The sequence below is a fragment of the Xiphias gladius genome, chromosome 22, assembly GCF_016859285.1.
Source record: "Xiphias gladius isolate SHS-SW01 ecotype Sanya breed wild chromosome 22, ASM1685928v1, whole genome shotgun sequence".
In the NCBI taxonomy this organism is placed as follows: domain Eukaryota; kingdom Metazoa; phylum Chordata; class Actinopteri; order Istiophoriformes; family Xiphiidae; genus Xiphias; species Xiphias gladius.
Window position 1 is genome coordinate 25,557,613 of NC_053421.1, and position 24,985 is coordinate 25,582,597.

Here is a 24,985-nt window from a genome sequence, read left to right on the forward strand (position 1 = left end):
GATTAAAAAGTTTATTTGCTTCGGTTTTTTTCCTTTAATGACATTACACTGTATTAAAAACCATAAAACATCAACATAAAAAAACCAAAAAAAAACTTAAGACATTAAGTAAAAAAATACATCATTGAATTATACAAAAGGGCTACTTTTCTGAATAGAAATGTTAGTGGTTAAAAAGTGTTGTTTTATTTTACAGAACTGCTCAACAGTGTGTAAGTAACATCACAGACACCATTTTTCTGCAACAGCTTGGCTTGGTTCACACAATGAATACATGAATCCCTCTGACCAACAGAAAAAAAAAAAAAAAACTCATTTAATTAGACTTACTGAACAATTTAAAACCTAAAACTCCATCTTTGACTAATTTTGTTTTAACAATGCTTTTCTACCAATTGCTGTTTATTTCCCTATCCTTGTCAAAGTAGCTACAAAAAACAAACAAAAAAAAAAAAATACTAAGGCGCTGAAGTTGAAGTGAACTTTTATGGAAAAGTCACACGTGAAGTCAGAGCGGGAAGCTTTCCGAGCAATTCTGAACGCGTGTCGTCGCGACGACAGGCACGACGTGCGCGCTAGGCCTTGACGCAGGTTTCCTTGCAGCTCTTCTCAGTCTCGAACCGGTTGCTGTTTCCTAGACAGCCTCCGAACCAGAACTGAGCGCAGGAGTTGGCCGTGGCATCGTAGTACCACTTCACCACGTAGTCGCGGCACGGTCCTGGGTCCAGGGTCTGGCTGCACTGCTCGGCTGGGGACAACGGAAGACGAAAAGTGTCAAACTTAAAAATAAATGAGCGAGCGGCTGATTTCATCCGCGCGACAGAAACCACGTGAGTGGAAAATTCACATTTCATTCCAATAATTTATCTGTTATTGTTGAAGATAGTTGAGGTTTACTACTTTGTGGTGAAGTCTGATGTTCATATTCATGACAAAAAGTCTTTAAAAATAATTACAGGACGTAAGCTTATAATGTTCTAATACTGTTTGCTCCAAAGGCTTTAATCACGTGATATTCTTGCTGTCCAAAAATGATCTTATTCTGGAATTCCTGTAAACTTTTTGCACTTGGTTTAATGGATTTAAAGGAATGGTTCAACATTTTGGGGAAATGTGCTGCTTTGTTTTCATGCTGAGGATTAGAGGAGACTTTCTGGGGCAACCTGTCTTTTTTTTTTTTACGCTTCAGTTTTTGCGTGGCCTGTACTGTAAAGTTCATCAACATTTTCATGTTTCGGATAGAAATGTCACTAAAAGAATAAGGTCGGGAGTTCATAAGCCGCGAGTTGAACACTTTCACCTCATTGTCTCAACATTTTTCGCACTGGAAAATGTTGGTGAGAATTGAAATGAGGATAAGTTGTGCAGAGGACTTCAAATGTTAAACTCCACAAGATCCAGAGCGTGCCTCTTAAAAATTGAAACCACTAATTTCTCCATCCTACAAATTCCTCTCTCAGCACTTACCTGATACGTAGGCGTCAGAGGGCAGCAGCGGGGGAGTCGGTGGATACGGCGACGGCGTCCTCTCCTCAGGCGGGGCCCTCGGCGTGGGAGCAGCTGGCCCGTTGGCTCCGGTCATCACCATGTGGTGCGAGGGTTTCTTCACCTCAGACTGTGGAAGGAACTCTGTTACGGGCCTGAAGGGCCCCCAGTCGAAGAACGGGAACCTCTGAGTTTCTGTGGAGGTTCTGTCGTCCGGCTTGGTTCTCTGAGGAGTGATGGGTTCCCTTTCGAGGTCGGGGGCTGGAGGGCCGGGCTGCGACAGAGGAGAGAGGGTTTTAATCTCCCGCACCTCTGCTTATCTCGGTAAGACGACAGTGATTGAAGACCCCAAGATGTGCTTTAAAGCCCCAGAAGGAAATACTAAGTACATACTATGGGATGGTGTCATGCTGTCTGAGATATATCTATCTCTGTTTTTCAATCATCTGTAATAGTCCAAACAAAAAAAAAAAATACTAAGGCGCTGAAGTTGAAGTGAACTTTTATGGAAAAGTCACACGTGAAGTCAGAGCGGGAAGCTTTCCGAGCAATTCTGAACGCGTGTCGTCGCGACGACAGGCACGACGTGCGCGCTAGGCCTTGACGCAGGTTTCCTTGCAGCTCTTCTCAGTCTCGAACCGGTTGCTGTTTCCTAGACAGCCTCCGAACCAGAACTGAGCGCAGGAGTTGGCCGTGGCATCGTAGTACCACTTCACCACGTAGTCGCGGCACGGTCCTGGGTCCAGGGTCTGGCTGCACTGCTCGGCTGGGGACAACGGAAGACGAAAAGTGTCAAACTTAAAAATAAATGAGCGAGCGGCTGATTTCATCCGCGCGACAGAAACCACGTGAGTGGAAAATTCACATTTCATTCCAATAATTTATCTGTTATTGTTGAAGATAGTTGAGGTTTACTACTTTGTGGTGAAGTCTGATGTTCATATTCATGACAAAAAGTCTTTAAAAATAATTACAGGACGTAAGCTTATAATGTTCTAATACTGTTTGCTCCAAAGGCTTTAATCACGTGATATTCTTGCTGTCCAAAAATGATCTTATTCTGGAATTCCTGTAAACTTTTTGCACTTGGTTTAATGGATTTAAAGGAATGGTTCAACATTTTGGGGAAATGTGCTGCTTTGTTTTCATGCTGAGGATTAGAGGAGACTTTCTGGGGCAACCTGTCTTTTTTTTTACGCTTCAGTTTTTGCGTGGCCTGTACTGTAGAGTTCATCAACATATTCATGTTTCGGAAAAAAATGTCACTAAAAGAATAAGGTCGTGAGTTCATAAGCCGCGAGTTGAACACTTTCACCTCATTGTCTCAACATTTTTCGCACTGGAAAATGTTGGTGAGAATTGAAATGAGGATAAGTTGTGCAGAGGACTTCAAATGTTAAACTCCACAAGATCCAGAGCGTGCCTCTTAAAAATTGAAATCACTAATTTCTCCATCCTACAAATTCCTCTCTCAGCACTTACCTGATACGAGGGCGTCAGAGGGCAGCAGCGGGAGTCGGTGGATACGGCGACGGCGTCCTCTCCTCAGGCGGGGCCCTCGGCGTGGGAGCAGCTGGCCCGTTGGCTCCGGTCATCACCATGTGGTGCGAGGGTTTCTTCACCTCAGACTGTGGAAGGAACTCTGTTACGGGCCTGAAGGGCCCCCAGTCGAAGAACGGGAACCTCTGAGTTTCTGTGGAGGTTCTGTCGTCCGGCTTGGTTCTCTGAGGAGTGATGGGTTCCCTTTCGAGGTCGGGGGCTGGAGGGCCGGGCTGCGACAGAGGAGAGAGGGTTTTAATCTCCCGCACCTCTGCTTATCTCGGTAAGACGACAGTGATTGAAGACCGCAAGATGTGCTTTAAAGCCCCAGAAGGAAATACTAAGTACATACTATGGGATGGTGTCATGCTGTCTGAGAAAAAGCTATCTCTGTTTTTCAATCATCTGTAATAGTCCAAAAAAAAAACGCAAACAATAGCCAGATAATATTTAGTGTCATTTAACAACATTAAAAATCTACCATCTAGCTCTGCTCCGTACTGAGTGAGAGGAATTTAATGTCACAATGGAACAATTCTTGACATTTTTGGATGATTTTTTACTTTGTTCCCTCTGTGACCTCCAGTGACACTGATCCAGTGAAAACCGTTTTAACACAGCCTAAGTTGACGGAAAGACGGGCTCATTTGTTCTGCTCACCACGATCTGAACCTTCCTGAAGTCTCCCGTGAAGGTGGGAGTGTCTGTGTCCGTCCTGTACGGGGTTTCCCGAGCGTTACCGGAGACCTCGGAGATTCCCGGCGGGAGCCTGGAGCTGGGGATGGAGCTGAACAGATGCCTCTCTCCGTCTTCACAGATGCGACTCAGCAGTTGTCTTTCGAGAGCTGAAAGAGCAGAAGACCGTAACCGTAAATGTACCGTAACGGTGCTGTACAACCTGCTTGTCCAGGGGAGTTCGGTTTGAGTTTGTGCTTGAGTTTATACAGCTTCGCTTTCATGACAGTGGCTTCCAAGTATGGCTAGAGATCAGACATGAGTGTCTTGTTAACAACAGCATGGAGGAACTTGTATGAATTTTTCTCGGACTAACTTCCAAGCCATGTGTTTTTTTGCCCCCTTTGTTATGCCCAGAGTGTGTAGTGGACAAAGTGGTGCGGTGCATTATCCTTTTTAAAGCAGCAGCAGGCACCTCTGCTCTTTAGTGCCACCAAGTGCCAGCATGAGAAGATTGCAATTTTTTTTTTTCTTTTCTTTTTTTACTTCATGTGCACATGTAGAACCAGATTCTTCTTGAACCTAAATCTTGTCTTCTCTGTCGTGGTGAGGGGAGAGACGGTAAAAAAAAAAAAAAAAAAGTTTCCCGTGGTTGTTTATCAGTTATGACTGATTTCTCACTAACTGCTGTTAAGGAAGTTTGAGGTTTCAGTTCAAATTTCAAATCCTCCCTTGCACAATGGCCCTTTTACACCAGTGGAAATGTGTTTGTTTTGGTTTTTTTTACGCATCAAAGTAATTCACAGTTAGTGTGAAAGGGGCACTTGTCTTTCAGTGTCTTACTTTATGACTGAACCCAGTGCAGCTTTTAAAGGGTCGGTTCACCCAAATTACAAACACACTGGCACATGTTTTTCTCCCCTACCCCTGGCACTATCTTGGCATGCAGCTAGTTTGGGTTTTTACTCAAAATTTCTAATGCCAACTCAACCAGCACTGTTCCTGCCTTGTATGCAAAACTTGATGTGTTCTCTGTGCAACTGTCGTCAGATTCTGATTCGAATGTTGCTAAATCCTGATCACTTCACCTTTTTTTTATTTTATTTTTTTATTTAACTTCAAATCAGGGACAAGAGCCCTGAGAAAACAAGACATTCAGAAATTTCTTCTTTGGTATTAAACAGTGTGTTCTGGTACGACTCAATTATTCAAACTAGGAAGCTGATCGAGAAAATTCGTTTTCAGGGCCTCCAAAGAATTCAGCGTCTTTTCCAAGAGACAGTCATTCTGGAGAATCCTCAGAATTCATTAGTTTTCATTTAAGCCACTTAAAAACCTTGACTATCTGAATGACTAAATAACGCTAGAGGAGAGCGAGAAAATGTGATTTTGTTTGTAACTTGGGTAAACCAAACTGTTTGAAATGCATATCATACGATCATGGAAACTGTCACCTGGAAGTGTTTTGAATTCATCAATCAGGTACACGTGGTCGCTGTCGGGGTCAGAGGCCATGAGGTTGAGCTCCCGCTTGAACTCCTCATACAGGGGATCACTCTTGTTCACCACGCCGATCACAAACATCTCGATGTTGCTTCCCTGAGCTTCTGCCACCGCGCGCTCCAGACTGACCGAGTCCCTCTTATCAGCCTGCCCGTCTGTGATGATGATGGCCACCTTCCTCACGCCCGCCCGCGCCGCCTTGAACACCTGGTTGGCCTGTTGGATGGCGCTGCCGGTGAACGTACCCTCGCCCAGGTAGGCCATGGAGCGCACCGCAGACTTGATCTCATCACGGGCGGCCTCCTGTCCGAGGCTGACCACCACCATGTTGATGTGGCTGTAGAGGACCACGCCGACCCGCGTGGTGTCTCGGCTGACTGAGGCTCGGTCGATCAGGGCGTTCACAAAGTCCTTGATCACGTAGAAGTTTTCGGGGCCGACGCTCTCCGAGCTGTCAATCACAAAAACGAGCTCCAAGGGGGTTTGGCGGCAGGTCACTCCACAGCCTGATGAAACAGAGCAGAGGCAGATCCAGATAGAGAGAGTCTAGAATCACTACAGGGAAACTGAAAACCAAAGAAGGGCATGTATGTGAAGAAAAAGAGTCAACAAAGGTTCAGATGTGAGACTACAACAAAATGTTAAACTGTAACGGTAAGCGTCAGCATCTCTCATCCCCTTCTGATTGATTACTTACTGCATATGGATCTCACTATTTTGATGACTTCCTCCCTCTGTGAAAGACAGCAATTAGTGAGTGAATTGACTAATCGTTTCAGCTCTATTTTTTTTGAGTTTAGTGAGCGATGCCCTGTACTCACTGTAAGTCCAGGCTCTCCCTTCTGTCCCACTCTACCCTGTGATGTGAAAGAACCCGTTATTAGAGAGCTCTTGACATCTTGTAGCGTTTACTTGAGAACAAATAAATCACGATGTTGTGTTAAGGAAATTGTTTCTTCTCATATCCCGGCTGAGATGCAAGTCGAGTCAAGTCGCTCTTATTTATATAGCACATTTAAGAACAACAGGAGTTGAGCCAAAGTGCTTTACAACCGTGGCAGATTAGCAATACAAGTATTCATAAATAAAGGTGTCATGTCTCGTTCTGTCGGCCAGGTCATGTTTTTTTTCCCTCTACTTTTACGTTGTTTACCATTTCTTGTATTGTTTCTATGTCATTAACTCTCCCTCTCGTTTCAGATTCGCACTTCCTTCCTGCCCTCCTGTGTTTCCCGCCTTTGTGGTTGTCTCCCCCGCCCTAATGTGTTGCACCTGTGCCCCACTGTCTCCCCCTCTCCCAGTGTATTTAGTCCCTTTGTTCCCCTCCCTCCGTGTCAGTTCGTCCTTGTTCCTTGTGACAAGCGTTCCAGCGATCTCATCGTGTTCGCGTTCCTGGGATATTTTAGTTTCCCTAGTCCTGACGCTGATATTTGTGAAACCCTGAACTTTGTCCTGGGTCGTGCTTTTGAGTCCAATTGTTTTGCGGTACCAGTGTTACAAAAGGAACAGGTAGCGCAAAATCATGAGGCAACCTCAGACTGAACTAAAAGCAAGATGATAGTTCTGTAAGTTTGATTTATAGTTGTCAGTGGTGGGAGGGAAGATTATGCCAGAGCCTGGGGGCAGCATAGGAAGAAGCCCCGTCACCATTGGTTTTGAGGCGTGAGTGGGTGACTGAAAGGAGCCGTTGTGAGGATGACCTAAGTGACCTGGCATGTACGTAAAGCCTGGATCCAGCTGGTGCTCAGCGCCGTTCATGCACACGGTTCCTCGAACGGAGCTTCGACGGGAGTAAAACCTCTCAACTTCCATTTACACTATGGTAATGTGAACACAAAATAATAATTTGCCTGACAACAAAATCCAGTACCAAGGGTCCGATGGTTCCTGGCTCTCCGTGTTCTCCTCTGTCTCCCTTTTTTCCCTTCTCACCTCTGAACCCTCGGTCCCCCTGCAAGAGGAAAGAAACAGCAGTCTTATACGCCTAAGTCAAAAAGTGGGGCTGTGGTAACAGGGGGCGTCCTATTCCTCCATAACAGGGTCCCTGTGGTTATGCACATATTTGTACAGCTCCAAATGAAAAACCACCTGAGCATTAGTGAGCAAAGAAAACCAAACATCAGATATTTTGCGTTTGTTGTTGCTTTGGCGTCCTTCGGGCTGACGTGGTCGCAGACCAATTTACTGCTGTCGTGTTTCCCAGTGTTGTTTAAGTACTAAAATTACCTTTCATTTTCGTTTGAAGCCACTAGTGTGCAAAGTTTTCAAGTGTTGCTTTGAGTGTGGAGATAATCAGTTTATCAATCATTAGCTATTTTGCATACATTGCTGACATTACCTTGTCCCCCTGCAGACCTTGTCCCGGAGGGCCTCTGGGGCCGGAGATCCCCTGAAATCCAGGCTCCCCCTGGAAGCATCGAGCACAGTCCGTGTCAGGGAGAACTTACAGAACAAGATGAAACCAACAGAAAGTATCTCTCATCTCATCTGTCCTTTAGCAGATGTGCCTGGGGTTTTCTCTCCATATACTGAGCTGAGTGGATTCAACTAAACTGGGCGGCAAAGTTTTCAGCAGGAGAAAACCAACAATTATTTTAATACTGTTCAGCAAAAACATGTCAGATGAGTCTTCGTTTGTCGTTGTTTTATCATGGTCAAAATAAAAATGTGCATTTACTCATTTGCAAAAATGGACTGACGACACCAGTTAGGTCACAACCGCCATTCATAACCTGGCTCTAGACCACGTTTACTGACCAAACCGAATAAGAGCAGCTGACAGGTGACAGCGGTACCTTTTCTCCTTGGATGCCCTCTCCGGGTAAACCCTGTGGACCGGTTGGTCCCAATTGACCCGCCAAACCCTGCAGGAGAAGAAAAACAGCATCTGTGAAGGGACCCCCATGAATTTCATACAGTGTTACATGCATTTCCTTGTTTTGATCAGGACAGTTTACCTTTGGACCAATCAGACCGATTCCTGGTGGCCCTGCAGGCCCGGGAGGTCCGGGTAAGCCTCTGTCACCCTGAACAGAAAGTAGTTCAGAGGTTATAAAACATCTATAGTCATTTGTTAATACCTCAATGATGATAATATCACCTCAGACAGAAAGAAAAAGACACAATAACTAAACAAAGAAAGTATCTGGCTCATAAAATATTTCACCTATAAACACACAAATATACAAAGCATCAGGAATACTATGAATCAGATAGTGCTGGGAGTTAAATCATTACTTATCTTCATATCAGCCATTATCATATTATGCTTTAGTGGTTCTTTGTCTTACAAGAAAAGGGAAGTTTCGGGGAAATACCAGGGGAAAAAAAAGAACATCTCACAATCTCTCCTGACTCTTATGAGAACTGCTGAGGTATCAGAACACAACATGGTGGAAAGGCATCATAAAATCAGGGGAGAGGTGGATGTAACTTCTGTAAGAGAAATGAACGGTGTTGCCATTTGGCTGATCACACTGCGTGAACTTTTACCTTTGGTCCAGGTAAGCCAACACCTTCTGGTCCGGTCTCTCCGGTGACCCCAGGAGGCCCCCGAAGTCCCTAAGACACAGTTTTAATAGAACCACACAGTGCAGGGTAGTGATAAGGAAGTATACAGCGATAAAGGAGGTTTTAATGTAGGTTGATACTCACTGGAGGGCCAGTGAAACCTTCACCTTTCAGCCCAGATTGACCAGCAGGTCCTGGCGACCCTCTGTCCCCCTAGAAACCAAAACACACCACTTACTTACTGCACTTCGGAGGATCAGTGCAGAGTAAACCTGAGCTGACCTCACCTTAGGCCCAGTTAAACCCGTCCCCGGCTCTCCCACAGCTCCAGCCGGACCTTTTGGACCCGGTTCTCCCTGACAAAAAACCAGAAGTAGATCAATCGACCAAACTCGCTGCTGTTTGGCAGTTAAAGCAAATTTGTTTAGCGCCACATGGGCTTACCTTGGCACCAGGAATACCCCTCCCTGGTGATCCGGTGGTACCTGGTGGCCCCATATTTCCTTGTTCCCCCTGGGAAAGAAAACATTTATCAGACTCATACTTGACAAGGCAACGAGATGGAATCGTAAAAAAAAAAAAAAGTTTAAAATTACAACCTTGAAAGTAGGAAAATAACTCGTTATGGACTCTATGGAGGTTTAGACGACAGTACGTGTTAATTAAGGCTTCCTCGATTAAAAAGGTTAACCAGCAGAATAATTAGTTTATCTGTGATATGCATTAAGAAATTCCGATTCAAAAATCTTTTACAGACTGCATTTTAATGCAAATTAGACTCTCAATCAATATATTTTAGGGTATTTCTATAGTTAATTATATATCAATAATTTAATCCCCAGCTAAATTCACTGTTCAAAATTTACCGTAACCTTTACATTTACTGTCACCTTTGATAATAACATTTATTTTCCAGTTGTGTCAGTAAGTAGCTTTGCCTCAACTCCAACCCCTCAGATATGTACATGTTCAGCACATCTGCCTCAGAATTCTGGTATCAGTCACGCTGTAGTATTTAACAGCTGACATATTTTAGAGATGGCAAAATTAAACAGTTTGTTCATCAACAGAAAAGAAATCAGGAACTATTTTAATTTTAACTTTTTTTTTATGGCAAAAATTGGATATTTTCTGGTTTTCTTTTTGTTCTGTGATAGACCATGAATATCTGGGTTCTGGGAACTTGTGATGAGCCACTTTTACAATTTTCTGACATTCTGTAGACCAATTTATTAATCGAGAAAATAATCGGTACATCAATCGATAACTACGCTAATCCTTAGTTGCTCTCAACCCTGATATATTTCTATCAAATGAAATCAAATTCTCTCCACCCTCTTGCTGGTTTGCAGGTCAGCCAGTTTTGGAAAATGAAAGATAAAGAGTTCCGGTGTTTTACAACCTAGGTCTTTTTTTTTTCCCCCTAATTCCTCATTTCTATCAGATATCACGACATTTTGCTGAGCTCTAGAGATGCGGCAACATCATTTGGAGTTTGAAGTTGGTAACACTACCGTGTAAAATGATTTAAAAAAACAGCATTTTCATATAAAGTGCTTCTGCTATGCATGCACATACCTTGGGGCCCACTGGCCCCACGGGACCAACTGCACCGGGCAGGCCTCTGGTCCCCCTGTCCCCTCTGTCTCCCTGCCAAAAAAAAAAAAAATGTTGTTCTTCTTATGTTCTTCCAAAAAATCCTCTGAATTGTCAACTTTGACTTAAACTTTTAAGATGATTGCCTCATAGATCATATGAAGATCATTCTATCTGGAAACTCATATCACAGCACATTTATACGTCATTTTTATATATACATCTACCGTGAAAAACGTCTTTTACCTTCCCTCCAGGGACGCCTTTACCAGGAGCCCCGTCAGGACCCCTTAGACCCGGTAACCCAAGGTCACCCTGCCATCATTTCAAAAGAAGTCAGTGGAGCAGCAGACTGGTAGGAAATATTTAAAGAGAGACCAGGTTTATCATGATGCTACCTTTTGTCCCGGGACTCCGTCCTCTCCTGGTTGACCAGGTATCCCTGGTAACCCCTCGGACCCTGGGTCACCCTGAGAGAGGAAAATAACACACAAGAGAACTGGTGGGGGGGGAAACCGACGGAGGATGAAACAAACCACTGAATGAAAGCACCCAAAAGGTCAGTCTGGGATCACACTGCACTGCTCTTACCATCTGCCACCTGTATTGTCATTGATTACAGGATTGAGGCATGTTCTATTGTAATCTATGTTGATTATCTGAAGAAAGAGCATCAGCTAAATGACGGGTTAATGCTCACTTCTAAAGAGACATGCTTTACATTTTAGAGACCCGCACTAGAGCTAACGTGTTACCTTTCATTTTAGATTTTTCCGGATAATCTTTTACTATTAAACTTAAAGGAATGCTAAGCTAAGCTAACCTGTTGCTGGCTTTAGCTTCATATTTAGCATTCAAACATGAGAGTCGTCTCGAGCTTCTTGTCTAACTCTCAGCAGGAAAGCAAATAAGAGTAATTCCCGGAATGTGGAACTATTCCTTTAAAGGGATCTCTACTGTAGAATGACATGTGCATAGTGCAGTGGTGTTTTTCGAGGACTTACTTTGGGTCCTGGTTCTCCCACTCCTCTCTCACCTGGCAGTCCAGGCTCACCTGTGACGCCCTGATTCCCCTGAAGACGACATTCACAGAGACGGTGGCGTATTCAGTATGTGTTTCTGCTGTGGAGCTTGTTTGAAAAAACTAAAAAACAGCAGGGAACAGGTGAAGCCCCAGCAAACATGATACTGAATTTAAGAAATAATGAAATCCGGAAATGAGACCAAAAGTTAAAGATTTACATTATCCTCTATTTTTCTTTATTCTTCTGGTTAACAAAGCCCATGAAAAGACCAAAAGCAGCAGTGCGCTAGTCCCTACCCTGTCTGTGGCACTCCGCCCCAAAGCCCATGCGGTCCTACTGAAGCAACCCCGTCTCCTAGAGGTTACGTTTGTTCACGACTAAAACTGCAACAGCAAATATGTTTTGCAGGAAACATAATTGTAACCATATTAAATTTTCAATGTAATGAGTGTATGTTGTTAATTTATGCATCTGGCAAGTCACAAATATCTTGATACTGAAAGTATCAGTATAATGTTCAGAGAACATGCATTTGTTTTCTGCCAAAACATCTGATCCTGCAGTCCAATATCCACTTGTAGTGACTGCAGCATTATTAAACTTTTTTGCGGATATGATTAGACTCTCACAGCACTTGGTTAAGGTTTTATACAAAAACGTTCACAGTGGCTAAAGACACAACGTGAAAATTTACATTCAACCAAAACCACCGTCTTTCCCTGACCTGAACCAAAGGCACAGACGGGACTCTGGACGCGAACTCCGGTCTCTGGTGTGACAGTCTAACGCTTTGTACAGCCACCAACCACCCTAATCAGCGATTTCGTTTCCCACAAAACCTATTCGCTGTTGCAGTTTCATTGAATTTAAATGTAATTTTCCAGGGTTGACCGAAGATGTACAGTAGAGCTTTAAAAACCTGTCACAAATATACAGTGTAATTTTTTTTTTAATGGCTCATTTATTTCCTAAATCAGCTGAGCTATTTTCTGCTGTGGATAAATATATGTTTGTTGTGCTGGTGAGTATTTATGGCACCCTGACAGTGGGGAGATTGATTCAAAAATAAACTGCAGTGTGTGTGTTCGCGGTGATGAAGGGACATGTCACCCAACGGTGTGGCTCTATGATGTGTTTCAATAGTTTTTGAACAACAGTGGAGCGCCATGACAGAGTCAAATGAGATGGATCAGGCCTCTGATACACAGTCAATCCTTAGTTAGTAGGATGTTATCATTGGTTTTGGACTTTTCATGGCTTTTGCTGATAATAAGAAAAATGTGAATGGAGCTTATGAGGTAAATGGAAATATCATAATTGAAAGCTTGCATGGAAAAGATCAAATCTACAACACCAATGGAAAAATGTCCTTTTTCTTTTCCATTTTTAATTATGCTCTGATTATCCCTGGTAGTAAAGTAAAATTTAAATTTCTCCCCTTTTTCTTGTTTAATTTTCCTTTTGAGTGAAATTTAGGGCACAGGACACAAAAAATGCTAAAATGGAATCTCTGAAATGAACCTCATATGAGCCAGAACTGAATGTATCAGATTATAAATCATGCCTCTATGACTGACACTGAATCAAACTTGCAGGCATTTGATTGACAAGCCAAGCTGCGTTTTAACCCACATGTTTATGCGATAAAATATGCCGAACATTCAGAACGAGAATCACCTGAACGTCAATCACAATAGGTATCTTTGTTTCTGTTTCTGAGACAGTAAAAGGGGTCAGTTAATGGACGTCCCCCTCCTGTCTTACCTTAGGTCCTGCTATTCCGATACCTGGAGCTCCTCTGGGTCCTGACGGTCCAATTGGGCCTTGGTCACCCTGAGAGAAAGAATTTGAAGGTGAAAACAGGTGGTAGACACTGGTAACTTTCTGTTCAGTTAGTTTATTTATTTTTTGTTTTTTTTTCTAGCCTGATCAGGCTGACAGAAAGTGAAAGTAACAGCAATACAGTTTTCTTCCCTTGGGTTTCAGCTGTAAATTTCCACCATAAAAAACAGTCAGCACCGAACAGTCTGACATGTGTCAATCCGGCTTTTACCTTTTCTCCTTGAAGTCCTGTACCAGGAACACCAACTGGTCCGGGAATCCCAGGTGGTCCAAGACTGCCCTGAGAAAAGATGTTACTGTATCTTCATTTCATTAAAAAAAAAAATACAGTAACCAATGCCCTGACAATCAATTAGAGAGTATGAAAAGGTAGCAAATGTTGCAACATCACAAGACAGTTTCCTTAAATGGACGAAACATTTAAGATATATTTTAATCTCAGGTCGAGACCCACTCAGCAGTTCATTAGGAACACCATACTAGTACTGGGTAGTTCCTCCCTTTTGCTCTCGGAACAGCCTGAATCCTGCTTGGCCTGGATTCCACGAGATATTGGAAACCTTCCTTTGTGATTCTGGTTCATGTTGACATGATTGCATCACTTCATTTCTGCGGATTTGTCAGCTGCACATTCTTGCTGCTAAATTCCTGTTCTGCGAAATCCCAAATGTAGTTCTACTGGATTCAGGACTGGAGTCTGGGGAGGCCGCTGAAGTACACTGAATTCACTGTCAATGTTCAATGTTCAATGTTCACGGAACAAGTTTGAGACGAATTTTGCTTTGTGACACGATGCATTATCATACTGGAAGTAGCCATTAGGAGATGGTGAATTGTGGCCATAAAGTGATGCACATGGTCAGCAACAATACTCAAATAGGCTGTGGCATTCAAACAATGACTGATTGGTATGAAGGGACCCAAAGTGTGCCAAGAAAACATTCCCCACACCATTACACCACCACCAGCCTAGACTGTTGACACAAGACAGGTTGGGTCCATGGATTCATGCTGTCTACACCAGATTCTGACCCTACCATCTGCTGCCTCAGCAGAAATCCAGATTCATCAGACCAGGCTACATTATTCCAGTCTTCACCTGTCCAGTTTTGGTGACCTTGCGCCCACTGCAGCCTCAGATTTCTGTTCTTGGCTGACCTCAGCCTTTCTGTTGGCTTGAACCAGTTGGGCCATTCTCCCCTGACCTCTCTCATCAACGAGGTGTTTCCAGTCGCAGAACTGCTGCTCACTGGATGTTTTTTGTTTTTGGCAACATTCTGAGTAAAAACTCTAGAGATCGTTGTGTGTGGAAATCTCAGGATCAGCAGTTTCAGAAATACTCAAACTGGCCCGCCTGGCGTCAACAATCATGGCACGGTCAAAATCACTGAAATTACACTTATTCTCCATTCTGATGTTTGATGTGAACATTAACTGAAGCTCCTGACCTTTATCTGCATGATTTTAGGAATTGCTCTGCTTCCACAGGACTGGCTGATTTGATAATGGCATGAGTAAGGTGGTGTACAGGTTGTTCCTAATAAAGTGCACGGTGAGTGTATTTACCTTGTCACCTTTGACCCCAACACCAGGAAGCCCACGATTGCCCCTTGGACCTTCGTATCCACGATCACCCTAAAACAAACACAGTAAATCCGATATACGCACTGTTCTCAAAGCAGTTCCCTTAATTAAACTGCAAGAGTTTCACACATGTCCAGCATATTTCAAATGTCATACTCAGGCAGTAATGTGAATTTCTGCTTATACACACTATGGTTTGTAGCAATCAGTGAAACATTTTCTGGCTGTAATTTCTATGAATCAGTCTGTTCTGCTTTGCACCTGCAGTAAACAAATCAAACGAACAGATGTCACGTTTTTCTCAAGCACAGAATATGCAAAGATACAACAATCGGGATAGATGTTAAAGTGTGAAGATGAGAATAACTCGGATTTAGTTGGACTAATCACAGATGTCAAACTTACTGGCTACCAACCGGGTTGTTGACAGAAAGCTGAATCACAGAATCAGTCCTACACTGCTGCTAACACATGGTAAGAGACTTGACTCACCTTCGGTCCTGGAAACCCTTCTCCAGGTTGTCCGGGGTTTCCTTGTGCTCCAGATGGTCCTGGGGGACCCTGGAACAGACAGGCAACTATTTAATGTTTGCATTTACTGAAGCCTTTACAAACATTAATGAAGGCTTCAGTAAATGCAGACATAAAATACACCGTGGCACTACATTGGACTAAAACTGCAGTGGGCAACTCTGCACATTAGTAGCAGGGGTTTTAAAATTGTTCAGAACATTTTAACTTCAGTTTCTGGAAATCATGATGGGTTTTGAGTTAAGTGTACAGAACATGCTCATGTTTGACATGAGCATGTGCTTGGTAAGTCTGTAATGTGTACTAGCCAAGGACACCTGATGGAAGTAAAGGAAAAATAATCTATCATTGGTAATCCATCTTTCTCTGGCTGGAGTGCTCTTAACTGCTGTTTAGACAAACATTTGTATTTAGATCTTTAATTTTTAACTCCTAATCTTGTAAATGTATTTACTTTACCAGGATCTGGATTTTAGCAAACTGGTAAAAAGAGTGTATTTCCGCATGAAATCTTGCGTTGTGTAGCTTTACACTTATTGTTTTAACAAGACACTTTTGTCATTATCCCCTTTCCATTGAAACTAGTTACTGGACACTGTTATGCATAGAAAGTAATCAAGTGTGCACAAGATCTTGATGCGATTCCACCAATACACCAAGAAAACAAGACCAATCGTACTCACTGGTAATCCTGGTTCTCCTATCCCAACAGGACCTGTGGGACCTGGTCTTCCCTGAATACCTTTTTCACCCTGTGAGCATCACATATCACCAGTAAACAACTTGAAGCAATTGACGGTAACAAGTGATCATATTTATTCTATCTCTGGCACTTAACAGCATTTTTTAAAAATATCTTACTATCGGAAAAAAGACTCTATGTGGGGGTTCATCAAACCCTTCCTTGCAGCCATAGATGTCTTAAAAATGTTATGTAACTCTTCAATTGAGCCAATGAGAGGGGCACAGGGGAATAAACTACCAGTATTTAATAGTTATTTAGATCATTTCACAGTTGTGCCAACTTTCAGAAATTATGTAAAAATCATAGAAAGAGTGAAAAACACCCACCACCACCTTAAGAGTACATTTCAAATTTTAGTTGAGGAACATTATATGACTGTACAGGATGTTTTAAAGTAATTTGAATATACAAGAGTCACCTTGGTTCCGGGGAATCCAATGCCAATTTCCCCCTGCGGTCCAGGAACCCCATTGGGTCCTCTGTCTCCCTGTGACAAATAAACAAGTTTGAGTTTGCATGTCATGTGATGACATTTCAACACAGCAAACAGGTGAACAAATTATGAAATAAACTGACAAATACTGACCGAGTGCATGCAGTCATCTTCCTTTTGGGATACTTCATAAAATAAGGGTGTAATTCCATCCGAGCTGATATGATATGTTTTTTTTGTTTGTTTGTTTAAAATAAATAAAAATAGGTCTTCATTCCTGCTGGCAGCCATGTGTAGACTGTAAAATTTACACCTTCCTACCAACTCTACATGTTTGCCGACGACTCTGCCCTTATGTTGTCTTCACCAGATGCAAGACCACGATTTGTACAGTACACACAGAGACTTAAAACTCAACCAAGACCAAGAAAAAACACATAACAGCCACCATACAGGTCCAACCTATTCACATCACTAAGTAACACCAATATATAAATGTTGATAGCTTATTAGAGAAGCTTTTTACATTGTCATTTGCATCCTGAGATATTCTACATTCAACATCCTCTGTAAAAAGAACCTGACGTTTTCTCCAGGGGTAATTAAATAAACCTTCTTCACCCCAACCTTTTAAAAAGCTAACAAAATAAATGTAACTAAATAAAGTGCAATTTTATTAAGTTATGTTTGTGCTATTTACACAAGTATTTTAGTGATATCTGATGTAAAAGACTATAAACATGAATTTCATGTTTCAATCTTTAAATGTCACGTAAGAAACAAAGAGCAATGCTTTCTTCCTCCTGTAAAACTTGCATTCGATTAATTTCTGGACTTTAACCTAAAAGTGATATAAATCCCATTACATTGCATCTGTATAAAGACAACTTAGTTAAAAAGCTGCAGGAAAGCTGTATGGTGATGGTTGACATCAGCAACTTATTAGCCCTGGGCACGTTTTTGTGTTGCCACTTTTCCTCCAGACTTGCTATCTGACAATACGGATGTTGTGTGGGAAAGTGTCTGCGAAGCGCTGCATGTGAATGATGACTTGTGACAAATGATTAACACTATTCCACTATTCTGAGAAAAAATAACCCAAAAAAACTTCCGAATGATCTTAAATCTGTTTGGTTAACCAATTAATCATGCTTTTAAAAAACCACATTTCTATTTGTGTACGTATCAACAAGGAACAACTAACAGAGTACAACATATTAATTAGTGAGTTTCAGAGGCGTTAGTAGGTGTATGTCTTTAACTTCAGAGAGACCTGGGGTAGCTGCTTCCCCCTGATTCCGGTCTTTATGCTAAGCTAAGCTAATTGGCTCTTGGCTCTAGCTCCGTACTTAACGCACAGGTATGAGAGTGGGTATCGGTCTTCTCATCTAACTCTTGGCAAGAAAGCAAATAAGTTTATCTCACAAAATGTCCAACTATTCCTTTAATATCTATCTCACACACATAGGGGGATTCATCTCTTCACTTTTATGTCTTTCTTTGTACATGATTATTATGATTTGATTAACTCCTCTGTTTATCATTAGTTTAATGTTTTTTCTTTCTATTTTGTTTGTTTTTTCTTAAGTTGAGGGGAAGTCTGTTGTATCAACCTATGGCTGGTTTTGCACTGCTGTGTATCTGTGCAAATAAAAAACAGACTAAAACAAAACTCTTGGGGAATGAAATATAAAAATCTGAGATTTCAGGAAATCATAGTATTTTAAGAATATAGTGATATTTTGAGGAAAGGGTCATAATATTTTGAGAATAAAATCCAAATATTATAGAAAAAAATTCACCAATATTTTAGGAAAAGCTCCAAATCTTTTGAGAAAAGCATAACACTTATGACCTTTTCTCATAAATATACAAATATATTCTTGTAATGTTATATTTTATTAAACTAATAAATGTCTGATTTCATGGCCCTGATACTCTGACAGTCTCTTAAGTGCTTATTTCAGAGATTTCTGAGATTTTGTAACGCTTGCAATTGATCCAGCCAATCAAACTATTGCTGCTGAAAAATAACAGAGCTGAAATGACAGAAGACAGTGTGGAAAATCCCCCCATTTTCAATGCCTCTTGAGCTCTTGGGGAGGCTTACTTTAGGTCCTGCTGGGCCTTCAGGACCCATGTCTCCTGGTGGTCCAACTGAACCCTGCAAAACAAATTTAAAAGTTTGTTTTAATCACAACCATAACATTAGAGTATCTGTTGGTTTTCCCCAACCATCTAGGACTTTATTCCTTCTCTGACAATTAATTTTAATCTAGCAGCACAAAACAATCATGTATGAATTAAAAATTAAGCCCCATGTTGTATGACTGATCTTCTGGTCAAAACCAAACCCACCACAACTGAATGAAAAATGCAACAGGTTTAACATCAACATTCAGGGCTTTCATGTCCTTCGATTCTCAGGCCGAGCTCGCAAAATAACAAGGTTATACTGACACTGTGCCAGTGGCACAGAGGAGGAAGAGTTGTGCTGGGCGGCCAGGTCCCTGCACTAATCCCACCACACAAAGTCTGTTCCTGAAAAAGAATAATATCCTGCAAGCCTGGATTCACTGCTTTGGATAGCCACATTAGTATCAGGATTACCGATAATCCAATTTTCACATTCCATTAGTGCAGGGCTGAACAACAGACAAATTCCACTTCCATTTTTCATATTGGAGGGTGAACGGACTGTCTGATGTCAACATATGGTAATGCCTGAGCATCAACCTGAACACCAGGCAGTGAACTATATGTCCAGGGGCATGAAGGATGAGGGGTGGAGCTGACAGAAATTCAATCCTAACATTTCTGACACTTAATCTCACCCAAAACCACAAATGCAAACCGCGTGATGGCGATAGATGAAAAGTCAAGGGATCACTAAAGTCATTAGGATTCATCCTCTGGGGATCCTGAATGTCTTTAAAAAAATTCATGGCAATCCATCTGATAGTTTTTGAGATATTTCAGTCTGGACCAAAGTGGTGAAGCGACAAACCAACTGACACTCCCATCCCATGGAGCCGTGCATAGCTAAAAACTGTCACTCACTTTTTAAATTCACAAGATTTTTTTCTGTCAGTTTTTATCCTTTTATTTTTTTTATTTCTGCACCTCATTCATGACGTAGCAAGCTCGAGGACAAGCAGGTAGCCCATAAAAATTTAAATGCTATTTTTCGTACATGAAATTAGCCTGTAAATCTTATGTTTGTGGGGTTTAAAATGATCATAATTGATCATAATTGCTGCTGTTCAGTTAAAAAAATAAAAAAAAATAAAAAATAGACAAACAGCCACTCTACCCGTTCTCCTTGTGAGCCTCGTGGGCCTGGAGGTCCGCCAAGACCCTGCAAAATAACACTTAATTTATTATGAGGACAAAATCTGTGGTATTTACTGAAATATTTTAGTAAATAATGGCCGTACAGTTTCACCCTTTTCCCCTGGAGTGCCACAGTCTCCTCTCTCCCCCTAGAGGACACACACCGAATTAGACCCTCCAAGCCAAGTCAATTTACTTGATGAAAATAAAACCGTTAGGTTTGTTGCTAAAGCCAACCGGCAGACAGATACCCACCTTGTTGCCCTTGTAACCTGGATGACCCTGTAGGAGATTAAAAAGTTTTTAAAAATCTGCATTAAGGCCACTTCATATTTGTGCGGAAAAGAAGGAAAATTTTTACCTCTGGGCCATCACCTCCAGGTCGACCATTCGCACCAGGCACCCCCTTATTAAAAGAGACCAATTAACAATGAGCTGCAGGAAATCCAACACTTAAAATTTTTAAAAAGGCTCCTTTGTTTCTTTTGTGTTATGACTTACCCTCGCTCCTTTTAGACCAGGTGGCCCTCTGAAGCCTGGGTCTCCTTTTCTACCCTGGAATTAGTAACAGTTCACTGTTACTTGGATAGACGCTAAAAGACAAGATGATGCTATGTATGTTTGTGACGAAGAAATACAAGGCAACCCCGACAGAATAAGCATCCTATAATTTTGGTAAAGATTATAGTTTTTGTATGGAACCCTTCCATTATGACGATAACAATGTTTTGTCGGTATCTAAAAACTCACTGGACTTCCCGGAGGGCCTCTCTCTCCTCTTTCACACAAACAAACTTGGGTTTGTGGACACTAACACACAGAGAAATAAAAAGTCAGCACAACCATTTACACTACTGAACTAGATTTAAGGTAAATACTGAATTGCATAGAATGACTTACCCCTTCCGATGCGACAGCAGCCTGCAAGCAAAAAAATTATACAAAAAAAATGTCAAAGGCAGTTTAGTTACAGAATCAGTGTCTTGTCATTCACTGACAGGAAAGATTAATTTATTAGTTTTTGGAATCTTGGTATCTACGCGTTAGATATTGTCTTCCTTTTGACAAATATGGTGTCTTTCTTGCAAGCTATGAATATGAATGAACAACATCACACATTTCTGGAAAGCAGAACCAAGCAATCACATTCCCCCAGACCGGACCTGACATTTGACATTTCTGAGAGTGTGGAAAATGCAAATCAGGCGGGAAACACCCCTCATGCAGACACAACACTGTGACTGAGGTTTGAACCCACTATTTGGACAGAAAGTGCTGAAGAAAAGGGGGCTTAGAGACCCTGGAAGATCGGTAGAGATTGAAGGCTGTAGAACCTTGAGCATCAATGGCACATGGTTGAGAATCAGGGGTGCATCTTCTAGCTGACAGTCTACTATAGTGGTTCCCAACCTTTTTGACTGGGGAGCCCTTAAAAAGAACCATTATCTATCTGTGACCCTGTTGGTTGTTATGGCTTGCTAAAATCTTAAACAATCAAAAAATAAATAAATAAAATAAATATATATATATAAATATATATATATATATATATATATATGTCTCATACATTCTGTCACTTGAATCAACTTATGATCCCTCAGATTTATCTTGGGTCTCCATGGACGGCCACGCCCCCAAGATAAGGAACCATTGGTCTACCAGATGTAGGTCAAACAGTATTTGCAAACTCTACCACTTTCATTTTGATCGGTCGATTATCATATCCTAAATTTAGTTTAGAGATATGTTCGCTGCTGGCTGAGGCAAACTCTACGACCCTTAGGATCATTAAACCCTTTGAAAAGTCGAAGCAATGCTTTTTTTCATTTTTCCTGGAAAATAAAAAGACATTTGGGAGATACGGCCCATTCATAATAAGTTATTTATTAATAATTACTCCTCTGTGTTAGATCTATCCTAACTATTTGGAAGTGGCAAAAAGCCACAGTGCTTGAAGACCAACCCCAGCTCTGAGATCAGTGGTTTGGTGAAGAACAAAGGCTTCCAGAGGAAACCCAAAATACACAAAGACCCACACAAAAAGGACCAGGGTCGAGATTGGAACCCAGGACCTTGCTGCTACTGTATGCGGTGACATGGATAGCCTGTTGATCCAAATGCGTAGTAGACTGAATTTACTTTGAAATCTTTTGAACTTTACGGCTCTAATGAGCCTGTCAAGTGGCCGAAACCAATCCGGTAGTACACGACTAAAACGTTTTTACAAAACCCAAGTGTCCAAAATAATCCAGAGTGCCCAACAAATCCAGAGCACTGCCAACAAGCGGCAGTACTGCAATACCAAAACTAAGTTACAGTCTGAGGACAACACATTAAAGCCCCCGTTTGTACATTTTTATGTGATTATAGTAATTGAAAATATTTTGATGGTATAAGGTTTTCTCTGTAGAGAAAATATACAATCCTAGTGAAATTTTGGTGCAGAGCATGCACTGTTTTTAACCCTTCATTCTCAATGTCCCCTGGTCAGATCTGTGGTCGCCATAGTGTCTTTTTTCGGTAAAACTACTTGGAGATGCCAAAGTCACAAAGTTTCAAATCTTTCACATGGAGGCTATAACAATACAGTATATACAATACAATACAGTACCTGACCCTACTCATAGGCAATGGATGCTCCCTGTTGTTTCTCATGTAAACACGGCTGCCATCTTAGCTCATCAACTCGCTCAGGCCTTCACTCACCATCTCTTTGAGCAGCTTCTCTTCCAGCTGAGTATCAAGAAGACTTTGGACAAACTGCTGAGCGGGCGTGCTGGCAATGGCCCGGAGCTTGGCGTTATTCTGACTCTGCTGGGCGATGTCCGATAACCCCACAGCAAAGAACTTTGTGCCATGACCTTTGGCCTCCGCCGCAGCTGCAATCACATCCGGGTTGCGGGGATGGTCGACCCCATCTGTCATCAGCACTACAACCCTGACGCTGTCTGCCGGCGTCTCCTGTACCAGCAGCTGTGAGGCATTGGTGATGGCGTAGGTGGTGTAGGTGCCGTGGCCGATGTAGTTCATGTTGCTTACTTGACTGTGGAATGAATCCAGGTCTGTCCAGGCTGAGAATCGGTGCTCTATGGACACAGAGCTGCTGTACTGAAGTGCAGCCATTTGGACCTTCAGCGTCCAGCCAGCTACCTGCAGCATGGCGAGCCGTGTGCTGAAGCTCAAGACGAAGGCCTTCTGCTTCTCAAACAGGAATATTTTTGCACTCTCAGAGCTGTCCAGGATGAAGGCCACCTCCAGGGAACACGGCAAACCTGTGGGACAAGGAAACCACCAAAACTTCAGGCGGACTTTGAGATTCACAATACTGAGAATGGTGGAAGTGATTTTTGTTGTTGTTTTCATTTTATTGTATTTTGTTTTTGTTTATATACAGGTATGTCTTCCAATTTCTAATTTTCTAGTTTCTATCATCTCTTTACCAAGGGTTATAGGCCGGTACTGTTACCTTTAGATTAAAATCGTCTAATATTTCATGTAAATATTCAATATTTTTAAGGCCATTTTAACAACATGCAGCATTGAAAGAATTAATCCATTATTTGATTTGCTGATTAACAAAAAGTCAAACAAGAATGATTTTGGTTTTTTTAATAAATAGTATCTTTCAGTTTTGGACTGTTGTTACTTTGGACTCTCAGTTCGTGTGATGGGTAAGTTAATTGACTAATCAAATATCAGTAGACTAATGGTTACTGAAAACAATCATTAATTGAAGCCCTAGTATGCGTTGCTGTCTACGACAGTATTTAGTTTTTTTTGTTTTTTGTTTTTTTTATAATACCACTGGGAGTCGCCAAAGCCAAACATTTTCAAATCCCGCAAATAGGGGCTTTAAACAACTTCAGCTACAACTTCATTTAACTCCTTCACTTCACTCTGATGCCCACGCAACCGCAGACAGTGGAATTTGTTTTCAGCACATCGTGGAGAAAAAAATGTGCAAGTGTCAGCTGCACATCGCACAGGCAGACACAGCATATAACACAATAACAGCTCTCATCATTCCAGATGATCACAGAGATGTGTTCTTAACCCTGAGAGTTGTAATTTTACCAGTATTCAAAAGCCTGTGTGCAACCATTTAAACCATAACAGGACATTCAGCCTCTCTGACAACAGACACTTAGGGTTAAGGTTTATCATTTCAGCAATACTCTCAATCTGTACCTGTCACCTGGCTGGCTGTGAATACGGACATACATGGGGGTAATTTGAAAACACAACTATAAATAGGATCACGCAACAAATTATTGTCCAAGAGTGAGATTACCACGCATTAAATGCTCGATGATGAATGACCCACTTTGATCTGTGAGTGTTGGATTTTTGGGTGCAGTCACTGGCAATAAAGTGCTGCACCGGATGCAAAATGTGTAACAAGACGCTCAAGGAAAACTGGAAATTCAGTTTAGACCGAAACATGGACCGAACACCCAGAGCCTGGGACTTAAAGTTTGGTGACTTGAATACTTTCCTAACCTGATGATCTAACCGGTAGGCCTTCCTAATTAGGACCACAATAGATATAAGGCCAGGAAGGAGCGGGTTGTGATGTGAGCGTCTGATCCTCCTACCTGGAATCTGTTCCACACACGCCGGATCCAGTGACTTACCTTCCCCACCAACATGTGGATACCTCGTATAAAGACTTACCATTTCCTCCATCGTCATGCAGCCTGTAGTTGTTCCTGCGCCCTGTCTTTCTCCTCTGGCCCGCGGCCTCGTGTACGAGAGCCAGCAGCAGAAGGCAAAACCCCACTCCTCTCCTCAGGTTTCCCCTCAGCAACATTTCCATTCTAGCAGGGAAAGCAGTTGCGTAGCTCTTTACGAGAAAAGGCAATGACGTGCATGGACAGACAACGTATGCAAAGCGAGTAAATAGGACTCACCTGTTCAATAGGATTCACCTGTTTTAAAGTATGTGTTACTATCGCACATCCTACTAACCACACCCAAAAAAAGAGAGTCTTGAGAGCTGTGCTGCTGCAGTTTCACAGTAATGACAATACTTAAATTTTACTCAAATTATATTGTCCCTGATGATCCTGAGTTCCATGTATCTGTGATAATGTACTTTATAAAATCCCTGCGATATTAGCATGCCAATATGTAAATGTATCTGAAGCCAGAATAATCTGTGCAAATACTGATTAGTCTAAATAA

At 41.9% G+C, this 24,985-nt stretch overlaps 1 protein-coding gene across 1 annotated transcript; it reads right to left on the reverse strand.

Moving 5' to 3' along the window:
• Positions 1–469: 469 nt before the first annotated feature.
• Positions 470–24,617, reverse strand: col28a1b (collagen, type XXVIII, alpha 1b). The gene is made up of 34 exons (XM_040118117.1): positions 24,476–24,617; positions 22,508–23,109; positions 20,702–20,722; positions 20,552–20,611; positions 20,303–20,356; positions 20,163–20,207; positions 20,057–20,083; positions 19,906–19,950; positions 19,782–19,826; positions 18,579–18,632; positions 16,454–16,522; positions 15,974–16,042; positions 15,252–15,320; positions 14,742–14,810; positions 13,387–13,455; positions 13,098–13,166; positions 11,313–11,381; positions 10,707–10,778; positions 10,555–10,623; positions 10,291–10,362; positions 9,157–9,225; positions 9,000–9,068; positions 8,857–8,925; positions 8,695–8,763; positions 8,160–8,228; positions 7,998–8,066; positions 7,541–7,609; positions 7,073–7,153; positions 6,024–6,059; positions 5,900–5,936; positions 5,154–5,708; positions 3,685–3,869; positions 1,468–1,759; positions 470–748 (listed from the first exon to the last, which is right to left on the reverse strand). Exons 1-34 carry the CDS (start codon positions 24,615–24,617, stop codon positions 576–578), a joined length of 3,633 nt encoding a protein of 1,210 aa, XP_039974051.1. The 3' UTR covers positions 470–575.
• Between the last annotated feature and the right edge of the window lie 368 nt (positions 24,618–24,985).